This window comes from Cavia porcellus, unplaced genomic scaffold (genome assembly GCF_034190915.1).
Source record: "Cavia porcellus strain 051 isolate PalLab524CR breed Dunkin Hartley unplaced genomic scaffold, mCavPor4.1 scaffold_10, whole genome shotgun sequence".
Lineage (NCBI taxonomy): Eukaryota > Metazoa > Chordata > Mammalia > Rodentia > Caviidae > Cavia > Cavia porcellus.
In genome coordinates this window covers 13,653,719-13,674,758 of record NW_026947493.1, presented here as the reverse complement: position 1 = coordinate 13,674,758, position 21,040 = coordinate 13,653,719, and the positions used below count along the sequence as shown (strand labels likewise).

The 21,040-nt window shown below is 36.0% G+C and overlaps 1 protein-coding gene and 1 long non-coding RNA gene across 8 annotated transcripts in view; one reads left to right on the top strand and one right to left on the bottom strand.

Annotated features, from left to right (window-relative positions):
- The window catches only part of Znf385d (zinc finger protein 385D), a 980,325-nt gene that overhangs the window by 725,625 nt on the left and 233,660 nt on the right, over window positions 1–21,040 (top strand). For all 7 annotated transcript variants that reach the window (XM_063257002.1, XM_063257004.1, XM_013144077.3 and 4 more), the window contains one exon: window positions 18,688–18,830. In XM_063257002.1, coding sequence (XP_063113072.1) covers window positions 18,688–18,830 — 143 coding nt within the window. The remainder of the gene's footprint in view (window positions 1–18,687; window positions 18,831–21,040) is intronic.
- Window positions 11,194–20,364, bottom strand: LOC134477838 (uncharacterized). The gene is made up of 3 exons (XR_010050075.1): window positions 20,145–20,364; window positions 15,013–15,095; window positions 11,194–12,850 (listed from the first exon to the last, which is right to left on the bottom strand). It is a non-coding gene; the product is annotated as an uncharacterized LOC134477838 (long non-coding RNA).

Genomic DNA, 21,040 nt, shown 5'->3' with positions numbered 1-21,040 from the left:
ACACACATGGTTCTATTGCCAGATTAAAGTCCAAGATGGGACCTACCCCATGTCCACAGTGTTAGATTTCTATTGCTGCATAATTAGTTGCAAGAAACTCAGTAGCTTCAAATATTGTTTATGACCTGACAGTTCTAAAGATTAGTACTATACCATGGTGTGGCTTTGTTCAAATGCCCAGAGCATCAGCAGGCTGAAATCAAGATGTTAATTGGCATAAATTCATCTCTGGAGACTAGAACAATCTTTGTCAAGTTCATTAATGTGTAAGAAATTAGTTTCTGTGGTTATAGGACTATGTATCTCTTTCTTTGCTAAATATTAGTCTGATACTACTTTGGGAGCCTAGAGACCTCTTGTGTTCTTCAACATGTGGCCTGCATTGTCAAGCCAGCAAAGCAACCAGGAACATTCTATTGCTTCTGTGACTAGCTGGAGAGTTTTGCTTTTAAATGTCTTATGTACTTAGCTCAGGCCCGTATGTATAATCTTTCATTTTTTAGGTCATATTGCATAACCTAATTACAGGAATGACATTAACAAATTCAGTCTTGAGTATGATGCAGGAATGATACCCTAGGTGCCCTCAAATCTGGGAGGTAACTTAGAATTTTGTATAATGCACCACACATCCCTTTTACTCAGGCCTTGGGTTTATCATTTCTACTTTCATCAACATGTAGGCTGGATGAACATCTTCATCATTACCTGGAAAATGCAATTACATGCAAGTTAGCAGTTCCCATTCAAGAATCAGTCCGAAGCTCTTGGTAAGGGTCAGTCTCCGTAGTATGTTTTATAGCAAGTCCTGCATGTAGTTGAGATGTTTACTAAAATGTGAGTACTCTAGATCAGGATCAGCAAACTATGCACAGTTGATGCCAGAAAACTAAATCTGTGTGATAATTGCTTTAATAAATACAATTTTATTGTAGCATACAAATTCCCATCTATTTACATATTGTTTATAATGTTTTCTGGCTATCGTGGCTGAGTTGGCTGTTGTAATACAGAACATGTCCACAAAGCATCACCTAACAATTATCGGGCCCTTTAAAGAGCAATTACCTAACCCTGCTAAAAAAGTAAATTGCATAACTGCTTAGGTTCTATCCAGGTATGACTTATTCTAATTGTGCATAGTGTCCATATGAACACTACACAATTGTGTATGAAATTTGGAAGTTCATTCTCCTGAAAAGGATTAATGTTGATTATCATTGCTATTAGATACCTGCAAACATGTCCCTTCTCCCACAAATGATTGCAACTAAAACAACTTTTTATCCTTCCTCTGTGCTTTCAGTCCTCTTTAGTCTTTCTATCTCGAGTGGAAATGGAGAATTTGTTTGCCATCTTGTCTATGTTGGATTTCAGATAGTTAAAAGACTATTAAGTCACCCTGAGGTGTTTTCCCTCAGAAACATTGTCAGTTGCTTTAGCTTTATCCTGGTTTCCTGTCTGCCTACATTCTAAGTATATTTCTCAGCATTGTGTGTTCTCCAGGTGTGCACATCTTTCAAAATTTATTAGATATTGAACATATTTAGCTGATCTTTCTGGCTTCTTTACTAGACAGTAACAACAACAACAACAACAACAACAACAAAAACACTTAAAAAACTCAAAATTCAGCTCTTTATTTTGTTGTAATTCTTTGTAAGGACTTGTAATATACTAAATGTAACTTATGTGACATATTCCTTTCTCTCCAAAGTAAGTGTAATACTCAGTTTGACTATGATTACTTCTTTTTTTTTTTCTTTTCTGAGACTGCATGATGACTATTTCAGAAGTGGTTGACCACTGAGTCTACATAGTATAGATACTGATCTCTCTAAGTTGACATTTCCTTCTCATGTATATCTATGTTTTCAATTCCTGGTTGCTTGATCTGTATATATTAGCCATCAACCAGTGAAATCTCTACTCTCTCTGTCTTTTATCTTTTTATTAAGTTGGTCCCTAGTCTTGATATTTTCTGATTTGTGGCACTAAAAATCATAAACAGTTGGTGTTTGGTTTTCCTTCTATCATTCTTATTCTGGATTCTTCCCTGAAACACATTTTGTGCACATGTATTTTCCAAATATACGCAGCTCTATTGTTCTGTCCTATTTAGTTTTCCTTTCCCCACTTTATCTGAGCTGTGCATTTGTGCTCTTGGTGTTATGGGGTCTTCTGAAGAATTCCAGCTTTCCTAAGCTTGTCCCTTGGGGTACGTCCTGCCATTTCCTTCAGCTGATTAAAGTCTGCTTTTTTGAAATATCTCATTATTGAAATAATCACTTTTAATTTACCAATCGTTCAGCCATTACCTTTATGGGAACATAATGAATAACATAATTTACTTCTTGCCAATCACATTTATATCCCATGTGTCAAAACCATAGGATTTTACTCATAGCTTATATTAATATGAGCTTTCCAAATATATGGCTCATTTGAAATTCAAATACTATGTTTTAAAGAAGACTTAATATATGTGTAAGCTGTCAGGGAAGCGTTTCAGATACCTTGCAATGATGGAATACTCGACATATAATAGCGGAGTCTTGAGTGCCTTGAAACAGTTCTGTTGTAGTCAGATATATAATTGGAATTTATGTCATATGAGAATCAGTTCAAATTAGCTGAATGCATATATAGTCAAGGACAATTCAAAATGGAAAGCAAAATTCTTTAAAGATAAAAAATGCAAAATATCTCCCTGGCTTGGTGACAGCTGCCATTGAAAGACTAAATATATAAAACATAATGTCTATGCAGAAAAGGAACTCTAAAATCATAACCTTGCACATAAAGGTAGAGAAGAAACTATATTTATTTGCAGAGCTATGTAGCACTCCTTGGGCTAGGGTACTTGAATAAAATAAGTTAAAAGTCAGCTGAACTTGTTGAATTCTTCAACTACAGGCAAAACTGCTACATGCAATTATTACTGAGATTTTCCCAATACTAATAGGCTGTCTAAAATTTGGCTGGTTAAAATAGTTCATTAATATAGCAAATAGATAAGAAAGTCACTCATAATTGGTTCTAGCCTTGTCCATGTGAGTAGTAGGACAAATCACCTTTTGGCAAAAAAGTGTCGATCATCATAACCAATATTGTTAATCCAGCAGCACATATAGGCTATGATAAGTGAAGCGGGTTTCAAGGTATTTGAAAATATGGAAGAAAGAACAAATTGAAGTTAACCAATACTCTTTTGTTAATATATTTCCTTATAAGCAAGTGGTGCTTGTTTTTATTTGTTGGTTTGGAAGGGGGTTTCACGTTATTTTATTTTTTAAAGTAAAACTACAGCCTCTTATTAAAACCTGTAGAGATTTTAATCTGGTGTTATGACTTACTACTTTTGCACAAACATGTTAAATAAGAGAAAGTTATTACAAAAGACAAACTGTAGAGAGAAGTAATAAAAGAAAATTTATTTGTTCCATTGCTACTGCTTTATTTTATCTTTATTTAAAAGACTTGAGATCCTATTTACTTTTACTGAAACTTACACAGCGCATTCAAGAGAGTGGGCAGCCAATAAGCACTTGATGGATGTTTGTGAGAAAGAATGCATGAGCAACAGTCTGAGGGGAAACGAAGGTGAGAAGTAGCTAAGGGAAGAAGTGAGGGAAGAAATTAGTAGAGAACAACTCTAAAAAGAGATGGTGTGAACTAATTTGTTTTATTTCACCACTTACTAATTCTTTCCATCCCAGAATTTGAGGCAGCTATGATGTTTTGAGTATCCATCCCAGATGAGGCTCTCAACTCATTTTAGTCCTTGTAAGATTTTGTCAGATAACATCAGGCTCTTTATTGGTTAAATTCCCATTTTAAAAATAGAAAGCATGAGATGTGTTAAGAGTTTGAATCACTATCAGATGCCTTTAGGGTATTTTTCATGCTGTTTGCAAGCTATTTTAGTAGCAGTTTGTCTAGGTCAAATAAGATATTTTGATATCAGATTTGGATATGATCATTTACCTGAACTGTTATTGCTCCTTCTTCTCTCTCTTCTTTTTTATTTCTATCGATTATCATCTCACAATGCTCAAATATTGAAAACAGGTACCAATGAATATTTTGCATCCTTAATATGAAGCAATTTAGTAGTATTAATGAAATTATCTATATTGTACCATTTCCATTCCTTTTCTCAACGTTAGCTTTCAAAGAACAGTACTTTATTTGTTCATTCATTCACTCATTCACTCACTCACTTGAGTGCTTATAGATTTCAAAACACTTCATTTGCAACCATGTTCAGGGTAAAAAATGGCAGTTACAGACATGGACACTATCGTCCAAAAGACAAACCCAATAACTATTAGTAGGCAAAAATAAGAACTATAAAAGTTACTGATTAATGATTGAAACAACAGTATTAATAAAATGTATAGCATTTATTTTATATCATCCTAATAAAATATTGAATAAATTATAAGAATGTTTAGTATAATTTACTATTTAGTCTGTCCATGGTTTTTAGCCATACCAAAATCTTGAGGTTTAGGTCTAATATTTTTTCTTATTCTATGGAAGGAGAAACTAAATAGTTTTTAAATCCTTTAGCATGTGAAAATACTGGAATTTGCACATTTCTAATGACAAAGTTTGTGCTCTTAATCATTTAGTCTGTGAAGTCCACAATAAAAGTGGTTCAGGGCATGTTGGCACACCTGATCTGTAATTCTGGCATGCAGGAGGATTGCTGAAGGGTTTTAGGTCAGCATGGGGGAGAAAAAGAGCGGTGTTTCAGCTGAACTTTGAAATGCAGCAAAAAATTGAAGAAAGAATACAAATTTATGAAATTTGAAGAAATATTTTTTTATCTTAGATTTGTGAGGACACTAAATGATAATAATAGTATGCCAGAGGAAGTCATAGTGACTTTGATAGCATCAGAGACAGACATTTGGCATTTGGAAGTTGTACTGACTTTTGAAAACCATGTTCAGGACAGATTAGAACCGTTTAGGAAAATAACAGGGCCAGTTTCAGAAGCTGAGCATCTTACAGAGTTTCTGTTCTCTCTCAGAAAGCTTCCTACTCAAAGCAATTTGATATATTCTACTTTATTCCTTTGAGATTAATGTCCTTTCAGAAGCACAAAATAATCTTTATAGTTTAAAGTAAACAGGTCCATGAGTTTAAAAGGAGTAACTCAGTTCTCTGAGGCTGTGTTCAGAATCCTTTCTCAAGTTTCCTTTTAGGGTTAGTCATTTGTTTTCTACCAAGCTCTGAGTTTACAGTGATTAGGTCACTGAACAAACTCTCACTCAGGCATGTCAATGAAGAACAGCTATGAGGCAGCTATATATTTTCAAAATACTCCATCCAGTTTGAATCATAAGGGAATCTCAGACAACATGTTTACCTTGTCAACACTAGTTTTTGCAGAAAGCCTAGGACTGAAATTCTACTTATTTAGGAGCAAGTGTGAATCTCCTGTTATCCTCATAACCTTGGAAAAGCCAGATGCCCTTGTTAGTCTTGCTATTAGATTCCAATCAGATGACTGAACACTTTCAGATTATGCGGCAATATAAGGACACAATCAGCCTTTACTCAGTACATGTCTTCCAAAGTTTACAGATGATTTCTGCATATTTTCTATACTGATGGATAATCACAAGAGATTAATTTAAGATACCTAGGTACCTTAATGTTAACTGCTTTAATCATTTTGAGTATTTGCATTGGTATGTTAGTTTTTTTTTTTTCCAGTGCTGTGACAAAATATACAAGGAAAGCAATATAAAGGTGGAAAGATCTATTTTGAATTATAGTTTCAGTCCATGGTTCTATTGTGGTTGTGTAAAAGCATCAAGGCAGAGTTGCTCACTTGATGGCAGGTAAAGGCGTAGAGAGGAGGAGGAGGCTTGGGTTTCAGCATACATTCCCTAAGTGCATAGCGTGATGACCCACTTCCTTCAATTAGACCTCATCTGCCAAATTTCTACAACCTCCCAATAATGTCATCAAATTATGATTCTACCAAGGAATCAACCCTCTGGGGAAGGAGGATCTCCATGGTCTAATCACCTTCCAAGCCTCACTTCTGAACACGTTGAGAATTGGCCACTAAATTGTCAATAGTATTAAGCCTGTTATACTGTGTTAAGTAAGATTCTTAGGCCAACTGGGAATATGAGTAGTTGTTAATATATGCCCTGAGTGCTAGAAAAGGAAGTACTATCATGGATTTCTAAGTAAAATGTTTTCCATAATTTTTCCAAAGAACGGAAGTGTTGAATCAGTCAACTTTTTTCTGCATCCATATTTTGAGTTAAATGCTACAGAATACATAATCTCATAGATCCTGAGTTTTCCCAGCTCAAAAGTTATTAAGTCTTAGTGGAGTTGTTATGAAAATTAAGTGTATGCATATCTAAAGTGCTAAAAAGCTGACAGTGTCTTTCTATCATTATTTTTTTATTTGAACTTTGGATTCTTGAACAATTTTATCTATGTACCCCATCATTTATGAGGAGGATGGTTAGTTTAATTACCACAGTATTTTAATGACATTGTTAAATTTTCTCCTAGATATTTAAGCCTACACCATTCTGGACATCCAGATTCTAAGGAACAGTCAGATCATGAACTTCCAATTAAATTTACAATAAAATAAAAATCCAAAATAATTTTTGTGATATTGTACATCAGTCAGTTACTTCTCGACTCCATTTGAACAGAGTAAAATGGATGTGAATTAGTTGTTCTACCAAAGATGTATATGTACCTTGTCATGGTTTATGTTGGTGGCCCCCAGGCTTCATGCATTTGAATTATGCATTTGTGATTGGTTGCTTGTCTAGAGCTTGGATTGATGGTGTCAGTGCTATACCCACATAAGGGTTGAAGCCAGAGTTACAATGTAATGGCAGGAAGAAGGTGTGTCTCTCTCCTAACAGTTTCTACCTTGTTTGTAGCCGCCATGAACTGCAGCCTGCCATGCCACCCTGCCTTGGAGCTAATTGAGTATGGGCTTAAAGCTCCCAAAACATAAGAAATAAACCTTTCCTTTCCCAACTTTGGGCATCAGGTATTTTCCCTCAGCGAAGAGTGAAAAGTAGCTAAGATACACCTCATGCCAAGTCAAGTTCTCATGCTTAACTGCACCACTGTATGAGGTCTTCTGTTACAATGCAGATGTATCTTTGTATTACATGTTGTATTTTTGTGATGTTCTATCTTTGTATAAGGGCTTTCCCACCCAGGAGAGGTGATAAAACAGTTTCTTATTTTTTCATGATTTGTAAATCCTGCACCTGCTGGCTCATGGTTACTTGAATATGAAAACTTGCTTATGCCCCTTCTTCCTCAGAGGTGACTTTTGCTGCCATCACTTGATTTTTTAATTTGATGGGAATCAGAAATCAGTAGGCATTTGGGAAAGAAAGAGATATATCATCATCAAAGACTATAGACTTTGAAATTGGATAGCTCTGGGTTTTAATTCTTCTTAGGTCTACCATATAACAATACAGCTTATGTTGAGTGAAATAATCCCACTAAGCCTGTTTCTTCACCTGCAAATGAGAACAGGGCTATCATCATTGTGTACATAAGTAATGTGTGTGAAGCTGTCTGGCACAGAGTGTACACTATAGGCTCAAAAAGAGAGCACTTGCAAAAATAAAATAGGTTATTTGTATTTATCTTGCTTGCAATCATGTAGAATACATTTTACTTTTCTTCTACTTACAGCAAATCATTTTTGAGATTGCACAATTACTACAATTCCATTAGTAGCTGATGTTACATTTTTTCCAAGGACTAAATGTTTCAGAATTATAAGAAAATATAGTGAAGTTTCTTTAAAGGAAAACTTGCCAGAAGAAACAATAGTATTGAGACTGAGACTAAACAGAGCACATGCCAGCTTCATGGGGAATGTACCTGGGGAAATTGAAATCAGAATTTATTTTTTCCGTTATATTGTTCACCAATGCAGTGGAAACCAGCACTTACTGTTCCTAAACCTTGTAAGCTAATGGATATGACAAATGCTTAGGATGTACTAAGTAAGGTTTTGTATGGCAGCATGAATATGATCCTCACTGGTCTTCATAAATTTCTTCTAATTTGATGATGGCAATAATTAGTGAAGGCTATTTCCAAATGTCATTCGGTGTCCAGGATAGCAGGATTTCCTAGGAATTTTGTGTCATTTTCATTACAAAGAAAAAGTAGATTTAAATACAAAAAGGTGTGACAAATGTTGAGTGAAAACATTCACTGTCATGTGAATGACCTAGGGGCTGGGATGTTAAGTGCAATAGAATTAATAAGTGTGGGAATAAATTTAGTTTCTACTTTTAATTTTCTGGTCTGTGCAAACCAAGCGAAAGGGCGAACTGAACCAATAAATGACTGCAAACACATTAAAAGCCTGATGTCTTTGGGTGCATACACAGACATTCTTAGATTTTGTATGTGCATAATCTGCCATATACTGAATTACAAATGCCTGCAGAGGGAAGAAACATTTAAGATTGCATTTCAAATGATTCAGTGCCTCACAAGTAAGTGCCTCTTGGTGTATATTAATTTGTTTAACAATTTTAGCTGAAATCAGCTTTGTGTTCATATGTATTTTCCCCTACTGCCTTTCATTAAGCAAGGGAATAATTCTGAATAAAACATAGATAAAAAGCTTAGACTTTGTAAGCGGAATGGTTAGTGTCAGATCCTGGCGGCCCCACTTACTACATATCTGAACTTAACAATCCTGAGTAATTGTTTTTCCTGCTGCTCCATTTCCTATTTCACAAAGCTGAAGAGTAACTAGGGTGCTGCTTAGTGTACAAGCGCAGAAATGGTGCTGCCTGTGGAAGCCAGGGGACTTGTTTATGAAATTGAAGAATATACATACCTTTTAGGTATATATGAAAACATATTTTAAACAGACCTAAAGTTGGTAAAATTTAATATAAAACAGTATAAAATGAAATATCTTGAGAGATTCCTAGGGGATTAATAAATCATATTTGTGTTTGGGAGGGTCATGGAGTTGTGACCTTGGTGACAATTTCTGGTCTCTCTTGCTCCTTCTGAATTCACTGCTTCTGTCCAGCATGAGAGAGAATATAAACAACTGACCATGGATTGGAACCTCAGAACTGTGTGTTGTAGTCAGGGGTTATGAGAACAACAGAATCAGGACACAGAATTTATAGTATTATTTTATGATGGTCACCCAGAGTTAACACAAGAAAGTGTACGAAATCTGCCCGCAACACTAAAGACCCAGAATAATCAGCCAAGGGCCTGGGTCCCACAGCTATGTCCTGAATGAGTCCAGATGAAAACCTAGTGCCCATGACACTGCCTCCTACAAGTCCAACTGGAGGTCTAGAAGACGTGCGAAGGACTCACGCGTCTGTTTTATGAATCTGTGCCGGTAAGGCCCAAAGGTCAGTGATGGAAACTAGAAAGTTTATGCCATGGGGTGAAGAGCCTGTGATGGTAGGTTGAGGTTTCTACACTAGAGCTGAGAAGTCATGCTCAAATCAAGGACCAGGGCCGTCCTGAAAAATACCATACCCATCCTCAGTGACATGAAGGCCCAGAGCTCCTCCAAAGATAAGTCGAAAACATGACAGAAAGCCAGAATGATGAGTTTGTCCTGGAGATTAAATGGCACATGTCTTCCCCTCCGGAGCCAGGAAGTGATGCTCAGTGTAAGGACCAGAGCTCCCCCAAAGTGAGCCACAGCCACTCACACCAAAAGGTCCTGAGCTCCTCTGATGACAATGGTCAAATTCACACTGGGGAAGCTAGTCATGATGAGCTCCTCCAGGAAAGCCAATGGCTCAAACAGCAACATTTAGAGAAACCCACAATGCCTCGCTTCTCCTTCTCCATGTCTATTTATGCTGTCAACTTTCCTCAGGTGGGATATTTATACTTAGCACCATGCTGATTTAACTCACCTGGCATTAAGTTGACCATCAGTTTTTAATGCCATGACACTGTGGAATAAATTAACCTTTCCTTTTTAAAATTGTGTATTTTGTCCCAGGAATGAAAAGCTGACCAAGGCAAACTGAAATGTTAGAGTTCCTCACCTCTTACTCCAATAAACTCTCAGGATTGTTTATTCTCCTCTGTACTTCTAGTTTTTCAAGGAAGCTGCTGGTTTTCAAATGGATGCCATTGTTAATTTGGACAAGAAAGAAGAAGGGAATAAAATCTCAGAAGGTTGTGATTTTATTATCGAATTCATTCATCCAATCATTCCCAAAACAGACATATAACTTAATAAATAGGTACCAAGGAATCCTTGTCAGGAGACAAGAAATAATAAGGTAGACCATGGTTTGTGACAGCCAGAATTTCATATGTGGTTTTCAAATGTGGTAATGTATACTTGATGGAAGCCTCTGCTGCATAGAGCAGCGGGGCTGGTAGAAACATTTTCAGAGACATGAAGCAAACTGTTAATAAAGGAAGTCATATAAAAATTAAATCTTGAGCTAGAAATAGATGACTAGTTATTTGCTGTACTTTGATGTAGGCTTAAAAAATATGTGTTTATGTTGGTTATATTATAGATAAATAATCCTTAATGTATCACCATGAGTTATGACACGTGTTTTAGCCTGAATTGCTGTTTTTTTTTTTTTTTTTTGTCTTTTTCATTTTTATAAGGTACCAGGGATCGAACGCATGACCGCCTGCTTGCAAGGCAGGTGTTTGTGCTGCTGAGCTAAACCCCCAGCCCCCTGAAATGCTGTTTGAAATGATTTTTTTTTTTTTAACCAGTGATCAAACTCACAAGTTTGTGCTTGCCAGGCAGGCGCTTACACCCCTAAAAAATTCCCGGCCCTACATGAAATACTTTTAAAATGAGTTATATTAGATGTTCTTCATTGACTCAATTCTTTCTATATTTATCACTTTTATTTACCAGCGCCTTACTGTTTTGTACTTTGGTCAAAAATGTCAATATTATTTGTTCTCTAGTTTCCATTCCAAATCCTGCTTACTTACCTTCCATGAGCATACCTACAGTTTAATGACTCATAAAGCCCATCAACAATCTCTGTGATGCCAAATCTAGCTTAATCTTTCTAAAGCCCTAGATGATGTTGGTTCACAGCCTTTTCACACTTTTCATGGGCCAGTTTACAAAGCTAAATCAGCTGAGAGGTACAAATGACAAATAAACATGACCATGTAGTAAGATGTAGAATTCGTTTCTCTTTTTAATAAATGAAATGGCCAAGCTTAGACATTATGAGTAAAATTACCCTTAGAGACAAATCTACTAAGACAGGTTTCACTGCTGCATTTGCTTGTGTTAACTAACAACATGAGTTAATTTTGACTTTCTTTGGGTAAAACAAAAGCTTTATGATAGTACTCCCAAAAGTTTTTAAATAGTAATAAGCATCCATTTGTCTTTAGATTGGTCCCATTTTGTTTCTTTGGTGTGAGGGCACAGGACCATTTTCATTGGAGGAACTCATTCATTAACATTTCAGCGTGATCTTTTTAAGATTTAGGTGCTCTTTCAGTTTTATCATCACTGGTCACACATGAAGGTGGCGTGGATTGCCAGTGTTATCTCTAGGAATGGATGGTCAGTGCTTTCTAGCACGTGGTTGGCTTCTGAAAATGTCCACATTTGACTCTGAGAAAACTTCTCTTCTCAGGTCTGAAAGGTAAAGAACCTGGGAGAAAGAAGAGATTTCTTCTCTATCAGCAGTGAACTTGAAAACTGTCTGGGTGAAGCAGTTTGTGTCTGAAATATTTGTTGCTTGAGAACGTTGGTTTTGCACTGGATCTGAGATGCTTAATAGAACCTTCTGTAATTATGGAACTGTTTTCTATCTGCAGTATATAACACATTGGCTCCTAGAAACATGCTGCTCTTGAACATTTGAAATGTGGCTAGTGAGACTGAGGAACTGAAATTTTAATTTGACTTAGTTTTAATTAATTTAAAATTAAAGTATTTCACATGACTAATGACTGCCATATTTGACATCCCAGGACTAGAGTAACTTTCTTATTAGTTGTAATTGATTGTCTGAAATTAAATCTTAGGAAATTCCTCCTGAGGAAAATTTTCCATTTTTCTGTTCTGTGTCAATAGCTGCTGACCTGAGAAGAATTTTCCAGGCAAAGTCTTTTGATTCCCTGTGAGGCATGAACCTGTCCTGAATTATGCACTATTTAAAAGAAAGGCTAGAGTACTAAGGGATGTGTCTAAAATGCCTCACCATTTCTTTCCTAACAGAATTTTTTCTAATGTTTCCATGCATCAGAAATTCTCATGAATGTTATTTAAAGAAGTCAGAGATTTGATTTTTCTCCTAGTGCAGATTAAACTCAGAATATTGGTACCTGGGCAACATTAGTATTTTGGTTTTGGTCATGGCATTCAGTGATAGTGACCAATAATATCAATGTGTCTGTCTTAGCTTTTTTACAAAATACGTTTTTAGGTGAGTTAATGGAAATTTTAAATTCCATAACTTAAAATTTGTAAAGAATTTGAGCAAGTCAATATGTTGAGCAGTCAAATGTATTTTCCTCCAAAGATAATGGAATTGTAGACACTGTCTCGGGAAATGACTTGAGTCAGTGTTTCTAGCATGGTGTCCTGGCTTGCCCTGGCACATACACCTGTCCTTACCTTGCTTCCTGTGGTCAAGAACAGGACATGTGAGACAACATTCAGTGTCTGGTGTGAAGGAGTGCTTCACCTCGTGTTCATGTGTTCAGTCTTAATTTTAACATGTGAATTGTCTTCCCAAGAATAGCTAATAGGGAACTTCACCCTGATAGACAAAGTGCTAAGTCTTCTTGCCAAATTTAATAAGTGAATCAGCTGTTGAAAACAAGGAAACAGAGCATTGTTGAAACAATTATGAACAAATTATACTAAATTCAAAATTTAATTCAAAATAATTTTCTAATTGTACTGCTTTTGTTGGAACGTTTATACAATGAGAAATTAAATAGGTATTTGGGTCATTGAAGTTTAAAGAAACATAGTAGAAATGTAGTCATCCTAGACAAGGAGTAAAAAATAATCTTCACAGTAAAACTGGCCATGTAATGCCCAAATGGCAGTCTTGAGTATTTGAGAGGCATCTGCATAAGGGCAAATGAAAAATGCGTATTTGTTTTCTGATTAGGCAATTAGATACTAAGAATGTAAACTCAAGAGCTTTTGAAACATATTTGACATAGTATTCATATCTTCTGTGATTTCTCTACAAACATAAGACACTGCCAGCATATTCTGGTATTAGGTAAGTATCTTTGATGAATACTTTATATTCTTTAACATCTCCTTTACCATTACAGGGAATCTGTTTTTTTTTTTTTTTTTTTTTTTTTTTTTTGTCTTTTTCCTTGTTATTGGTACCGGGAATTGAACTCACGACTGCCTGCTTGCAAGGCAGGCGCTTATGCCACTGAGCTAAATCCCCAGCCCTGGATTCTGTCTTTTTAAATGCAGTAATGAAACTTCTTTCACAAGTTTGCTGTTTTAAAAACAGTTTATTTTATCTGGAAGGAAACTAATTTGCTTAATTTAACAAATCTATGTCCAGGTGGTCACTTCCCTTGTTGCTGTGAAATAATACCCATCACTTATAACTTAAAGTATTACGTTTATGTTGACTTAAATTTCAGTCTAAAATTGACTGGCTCCAAGATAGGATAGCATTGCAGAGAACCATGTTGGTGGGGAACTTCTCATGGCATGGTGGACAAGAAGCAGAGAGAGAAAGGGGAGAAGCCAGGATGGGAAATACAGCCTTTCCAGGTCAAGCCCACAATGAGCTACCTGATCTGACTGTTCCCTATCTCCTAACACAAATCAGCTGTAATGTCCCTACAATTCAGTCACCTTCCAAAGGTTCCTACCTATGATCTCATGAAGCTTTAGGGGAACATCTAGATGACATTTTTCCCCTGCCCCCTAGAGAATTTGCATACACATCTTTATGCAAATTGCATTTAGTCTGTCTCTAAGAGTTATCCAAATCTTAACAGTCTTAGCATTGCTGGAAAGTCCAAGACCAATGTCTCAACTGAGACTCAAATTGCACTCTTAGCTGAGATTCCCAGTAGAATCAAGAAAGAAAGTTAAATGGTATTGTCATACCGGGTAAGCACTCCCATTCCAAAAAGGAAGAAAGAGTAATAGAAATCAGTGGGACTAAAACAAGACCAACAGCCTAACAGGGAAATCCTTAAATACTGTAACTCTGAGTCTAGAACCCAGAGCAAGCTGTGGTGAAATGTGAGCCCCAAAGAGCTATGGACCCCACCTTTTCTAGCCAATTGCAGCAATCATAGGGCTCTATGGCTAAAATTTGGTGCAATCAACTTTTTCCTTATTCCAAATTCATCACTTATTTTCCACTATTAGTGGTGTTACATCTAAACTTTCTTATGCGCACTATCATACAGATTCCAGTTTCCTATAGTGAGGCCCTCTGTTCCCAATGGACATGGAAAATTCCAGGTGAAATAAATGTAAATGAATATTAATAGTTTCCTATGCAACATACTAGATTTTTTGTCAAGTAAATGCTTGAAATCCAATTTCCATACGGTAGGTATCTTCTAGAAATTTATTATTAATGAGCAATTTAATAGTTTAATTTTAGATAATTTTTAAAATATATATTTTTCTTGAATGAAAATATTTTATTGGTACATAAAATTATACATATTTATGGGATACTGTGTGACAGTTCAATACCTGTATACATTGTAGAAACCTCAAATTAGAGTAAATATATTCTCAAAACATTTATCATTGGTAAAACATTCAAAATCCTTTCTTCTACTGTTTTTGAAATACAGTATACAGCACATTGTTGTTATTTATGGTGACCCTACTGGGCAGTAAATCTCTAGAACTTATTTTGCCTATGTAACTATTTAATGTGCAGTATAAAATTGTCTTGGTTACTTTTCTCATTGAGACAAAATACCCGATGCCCAAAGTGAAGCAAGAAGAGGTTTATTTACCTTACAATTTTTGGAAGTTTCAGTCCATGCTCTGCTGGCTCCAAGGCAGGATGGCATAGCTGAAGGGCAGCAGTTTGTGGTGGCTACAAACAATGAGAGAGAAAGGGCAGAAGAGGGCATGCATGCCTTCTTCCTGCGCGTATTGTGTGTATCAGTTCCACACACTGGGTGAAGCACTCTACCAAACCCCATGCTAGGTGACGAACCAGTCACAAATGCAAGATTCAGCCGTGTCCATGATTGCATGAGGCTTTTCAATATAGATAAGTAAAAATTTGAATAAGTACATACATATGTATATAGTCACATATACCCAAATCATACTGAACTTTGATTGTCATCTGGGGAGATGAAAGGTTATGTAGTAGGCTAAAATTGAGACTAAGTTTAAACTATGAAACAGGTTTTCTGTGACTGTTTATTGAACTCTAAATGGATCAAGTGCAGGAATTTAAGGTTAAGTTGTTGTATTATGAAGAAAAAAAAGCTGTCTCACTCCTAAGGATTATTTCACAATATTAATTTACAAATTAACTTCTTATTGTTAACGTTTTTCTGCAGGAATAAAAATAAACAAAGATAAAGATTTGGAGGCACTTTCTAAATTCACATTTTTCAGAAGCCCTAACAAGTGCTTTGGGATATATTCTATTAGAAATTGAATGTTTCAGTTATCCAGACTCTGTGCTTAATATTTCACAGACATTGTCTTTTATTATATACTACATTTTAAGTGGCAGCCATGAGTTTAGAATTCCTGTTTATCTGTATAAATTATTAAGTCAAACACTTAAGTTTATATTTTAAGCTCAATTTCAAAAAGGCAGGCTTTTGAATTAAATATGTCTTACGTTTTCAGTCTTCATTAAGGAGTAGCAATGAGTCAGTTTTTTTGTTTGTTTGTTTGTTTTTTGTTTTCAGATTCACAAATTAGTAGTTTTGTAGTAGTCTTGTGAGTAGACCAAAGTGATCTCTAATATGTTCTCTCTGTAGTTCACTATTGGCAACTTCATTTGTGAATAGAAACAGATGTTAAAAAAGAAAGGAGAATTTTGTGAGCTTTAATGATCCCTTATTTTACCTTATTTCTTCCTCTATTTAACACCTCACTCAGTGCTAAGTATTCTATACTCAGTGAATGTATTTTAATTTGTTGATCTTAGTATCTTTTAATTTGTTAACAAATTTGACATAGAAAGACAGTAACTCCTCTGAAATTTGGATAATTGATTATATTTTTATTTTATTAATATTATATACATTGTTACTGAGGCTATGAAATATAGAGTCTCACATACAAAGCATATATTTTATCTTTTACAATCTCTACTCCTTAGAGACTTTCAAAAGAGTTCCTCAAATTAAGAGTTTCAAAGAGAGGCCTTGAAACACACCACAGAATCCATTACAGCTGGATTTGTGTAAAAAGTGGGCAGAGAATATGCAGTCACATATTCGCTGCTTTTTTACAAGCTTGTTATATATCTTTTCAAACAGGTAGGAGAGGTGTTTGAATATTGAAGATTGGACATGGGAGAGAGAAGTGAATTAAATTTATCTAATAAATCAGCATATTTTTATCTTTGTATTTCACTTTGTGCTAAATTGAATTAAGCTCGAGCTACTCCTTAACTTCTTTGGATACTCTGAGCCAAAGGAGGACTTAAAAATAATTGTCCAGTACATTCCTGCCCAATGGCATGTGTATAGTTACAAGAATGGAATGTTTTTGTAAACGTGACATAAACAGCTAACGGTTTTATAAGATTTATTTTTTTCTCTACATGGTGAACTTGATTTGGTGGATCTTACACAAGGTAACAGGTATATATCAATCTATTTTATGTGCAACGTACATGAAAACAATTTTAAATTATTGAAGCTTGCTATTATTTGTGGACATGTTAAACCACATCATTGATTCCATGCAAAATTTATTTTACTTCTTAGTTTCCTAAAGAGGCACAAACCAAATATTAATTTTGGTTCTTTAAGTTTTTATTAAAGAGAAAATTGTAGCAATACTAACTTCATGGCAGGGCTATCACTGAAGTTTTATGGATGCCCTCTCTAGAAAAAATTATACAGCTATTCAGCGCACTACTGGGTGAACAATAAAATAAGTTTATGGTGTCTTCTGGAGAATGTAGGTTTATTGTATTTTGTTTTTATCTCTGTTTGTTTTAATATCTGCCCTCTACTTCCTACTTTGTACTTTTAAAAAATTGGTTTGCTGATTTGAACTTCAGTTGTTAGCCTGGTTCTTGTTAAGGAATATTGAAGCAGGGAAGTAAAACAATGATAGAAATACTGCTTTTTAGTTAATTTGACTCCAACTGATTTTATACCTGGGAGCAGGGGAGCTGATGGTTCTTGCGAATAGTTAATTAAATATGGTGCTGATCGCTTCTGTTGGAGGCATTAAGTCATCTACCTTGTTAGCAGATTCTTTGCCCAACAGAGTTAGACTTATCCTTGGAGGATCACTGCTGAATGTTTACGTTGTGCTCTAGTAACTGACTCAGGGCAGGATGATGGTCCATGTGCAGTTGACCAGGGAGCTGCTCATCAGTTTTGTAAAGATAATTTGTATGGCGGCCTCATTCTCCTTTGTCGTAAGAATGAGCTGTCTGGCAAGTAAATGGCACGGATAGGAACTTACCTTCTTCCTTTAGCTTCCTAGAATTATTTTCTGTGGTAAAGAAAAAACTCACTGTGTTTTGTTTCCCTAATGGTTCCTGGAGTCTCACCAGCAGGTTTTTACAGTCTGCTGCTTGCCCAGATTAGAAGACTGCTAGCAATATTTTAACAGTTTCTTAGGATTCAAACAGCCTTTAATTAATAGCAAACTGATGCTTTGGATTGTTATCAAAATAGTGGAGACACAACACCAAGGCTGAGCTTCCATCCTTCCAGCTTCTGTGCATATTAGAGTCCCCCAATGGGACAGAGGTGTTCTTGCAAACAGTGTTCTTTTAAAGAGGGTGTCTTTGTTGGTATAACATTTCCACTGCCTGCTCATTAGTGCCCGTCTAAGTTCCACCTACTCATGGCTGAGGCAGTGGCAGGCAGTTACTGAATACTAAGAGCTATAGGGCTGCAGAACAGTTCACAAAAGATTTGCTTGTAGCAGTGAGTTTGCATGTTTTTAATCCTCTGGTTTCCACAGCTACCAGGTACAGCTGCCCATGTTTGTGGTTAAGCTTCCTTTCTGTGCCAGATTCATGTCATCTTACCGCTAGAGTTTTGGATTGGTGGAAAACAGCAGTTCTGCTAAACAACTGCTCAGATGTGGAACATATTCCTAGCAGATTAGTTTCTGAAGAGGGAGAAGTGAGCAAAGGACAGTGTTTCTGTTTTGCACCCAGAGATCCTGATTCCAGGTTTGCTGCTGACCCAATCCAGGACTTGAGACAGGGAAAAAAATCCGGGTTGTAAAGTTTAACTGTACTTACATAACTAGACAGTTACAATCCAAGGAGAAACAGCTCCAGCAGCTCCTGCTGCCTAATGGCAAATGTGCTGAGTGGCCAGTTCTCAGTTAAGGAAACAGACCTCATGTACCTTTTTTTCTCCCAGTGTCCCAAAAGGTGGCCTTTTTGTCTAACAGACATTGCAATGTTTTTCTTCCATGTCTGGTGTCACTAACTGCTCCCTTTACCGTTGCTTTTCCAGGTGGTACATGCCAGAGTCCTGCTCTCCCAGCCCTGGTCCGTCCACCAGCCCCTCCTCTGCAGCCATCGCTGGATATTAAACCATTTCTTCCATTTCCTCTTGACACTGCAGCTGCAGTCAACCTCTTCCCCAATTTTAATGCGGTAAGTACCACAGCCAACTCTGTGTGACTGATGGGAACTGGAAAACCTTAAAGGCCAAGGCTGTTTCAGCCTCTGCCTCTGTTTTCCCATGCTGTTAATTCTGTGATTTATCCGAAAGCTGTGGTGAAGTTAGTTGTCTGCCTGGTTATATAATGTCCCCAGAAGCAGTCTTCTTAAAATGAAAATGTAAAAGGTTTGATCTTATTGGCTTCACTATGAGTTGATGTTGCCTGGTGAGTGACTTCTGGGTAACACCTGTAATTTTTTTTGAAATCTGTGATATTGTAATTTAACACGTGTATTAGAAAGCATATTGAAATTCAAGTTTAAATGTAGACAACTAAATGTTTTCCCTTTTTTATGTATTCTACTTTAATTTTATATCTATTATTTCTTTTCTAATTTAATAAAGAAGATCCTGACAATGATAAAGGTGATAGATTTTATGTATACATTTTCATTTTGCCTCTTTAAATTCAAATAACTCTGGGCTCTCGTAGGGAAAGTTTTGATATTTTTCCTTCCTGTTCAACTATAGTTGACTCAAGACTTTCTTAAAGTAGTTTGTACTTGGTTTCTTTGTCCTTTGTCAACAGCCTTCTCAGTGCAAAATTATTTTCTTGCTTCTTATTCACCTTTAAGATATCTTTGTGAATTGACTGATTCATTATATTCATCATAATTCTTTTCTGTGTAAGCTGTGCATATACTCTTACAATTAAAATTAAAATAGAGTTGAAAGGTTAGAAACAAGGAAGTGACCTTTTTAAAAACACTTTCTTCAGTTTTCAGTGATTATTGTAATCGAGATCTGAGCTGATCAATGATAGGATATGTCAAAACAATCAAAGCAAAGAGGATTAAGAAGGGTGGTCACAGAATTCCCAGTAATCTAAATAATACTGCTTTCTCATTGCAACATTTGGCCCTGTACTGAATTAAAGTAAAAAATCCTTTCCACAACTAAATCATTCTTGATCTTCCCTTTGATAGTACTTTATCACAGGGACTTTAGATGTGCCAGTAAGGTAGTGCAGTGATATACTTGCTACAATGCAAGGGAAAATAAAACAATCAGTTTGCTTCTTGACAGAAGAGGAGTATATCATAGGGTCATTATTTTGAAGTAGGGCAAAACAGAGAAGCATCAAGGTCATGTTTACAAAACACAGGTTTCTAATCTTAGGTGTTTCAATAAAAGTAGAGAAAAACTTGTCCCACATCAAATTCTCTTATTGTCATATATGATGACACTGATGTCCCATGGCTTCCTTTTTCATGAACTCTTTTTCTGTTAATCAGTTAAGTGACTACCTGGTACAGCTCTGCTCCCAGCCACATGAGGGATAATCCATCATGGTACTCTACTTGGTGTTGGAGACCCCAGGCATTCTGTTACTTAGGTCCTGTGTCAGCTTCAGAGCACGTAGGTGAAAATCCTGGAAGATTAAAAAAAAAGCCTGGGATTAAATGTTCTTTTTGCTTTTTGAAAAAATTAAAACCAGAGTGATTAATTTGATTGACAATGAGTGTCATTTGTCATGAGACAGAGGCGAGTGGTACGCTGAGTTTGGTGACACTAAGGAAATCTGTTTACATTTCACTAAAAGGAGTGGGCCTGATGATCTCTTCCTTCAGGTGTCACCGTTCAGAATTTGAAAGGTGTGTGTGTATGTGTGTGAACTCATATACGTGTAGAGACAAAGCAGCATTATATGTTGATAAAGCTGGACTTTACAGCTAGACTGACTACAAATCCCTGAACTGCCTCTTATAATCAGTATGATCTCAAGGAGATCACATATTTTTCATGTACCTCAATAACTTCATCCATAAAGTAGAACTAATAGTAAACTTTATAGATATGAGATAATGATTAAGTTACTACACCATTTCAAACAGGGATTAGCATAAAACAAGCGTGATTTGTTTAACATGTATCATGTTCATAAGTAGTTTGTTAATCCTTCTTAATCTTGGTGTGGAAGTTCATGGATTGCAAAGGTGTGGCTAGACTCTTCTCATCTGAATTTTGAGTCATGTTACTATTTCTTCCACTAAATACTTGAGGCTGTCTGCTGTTATTCCTATTATTTTTTCCTTAGTTGTTTCCTTCAAGTGGTGGTCCATCTATAGCCAGCTGAGGATCGAGCCTCTCCTTTCTTCCAACTAAGAAGGTCATTTGAAAGCTTATAGCCATGTGACTTTGG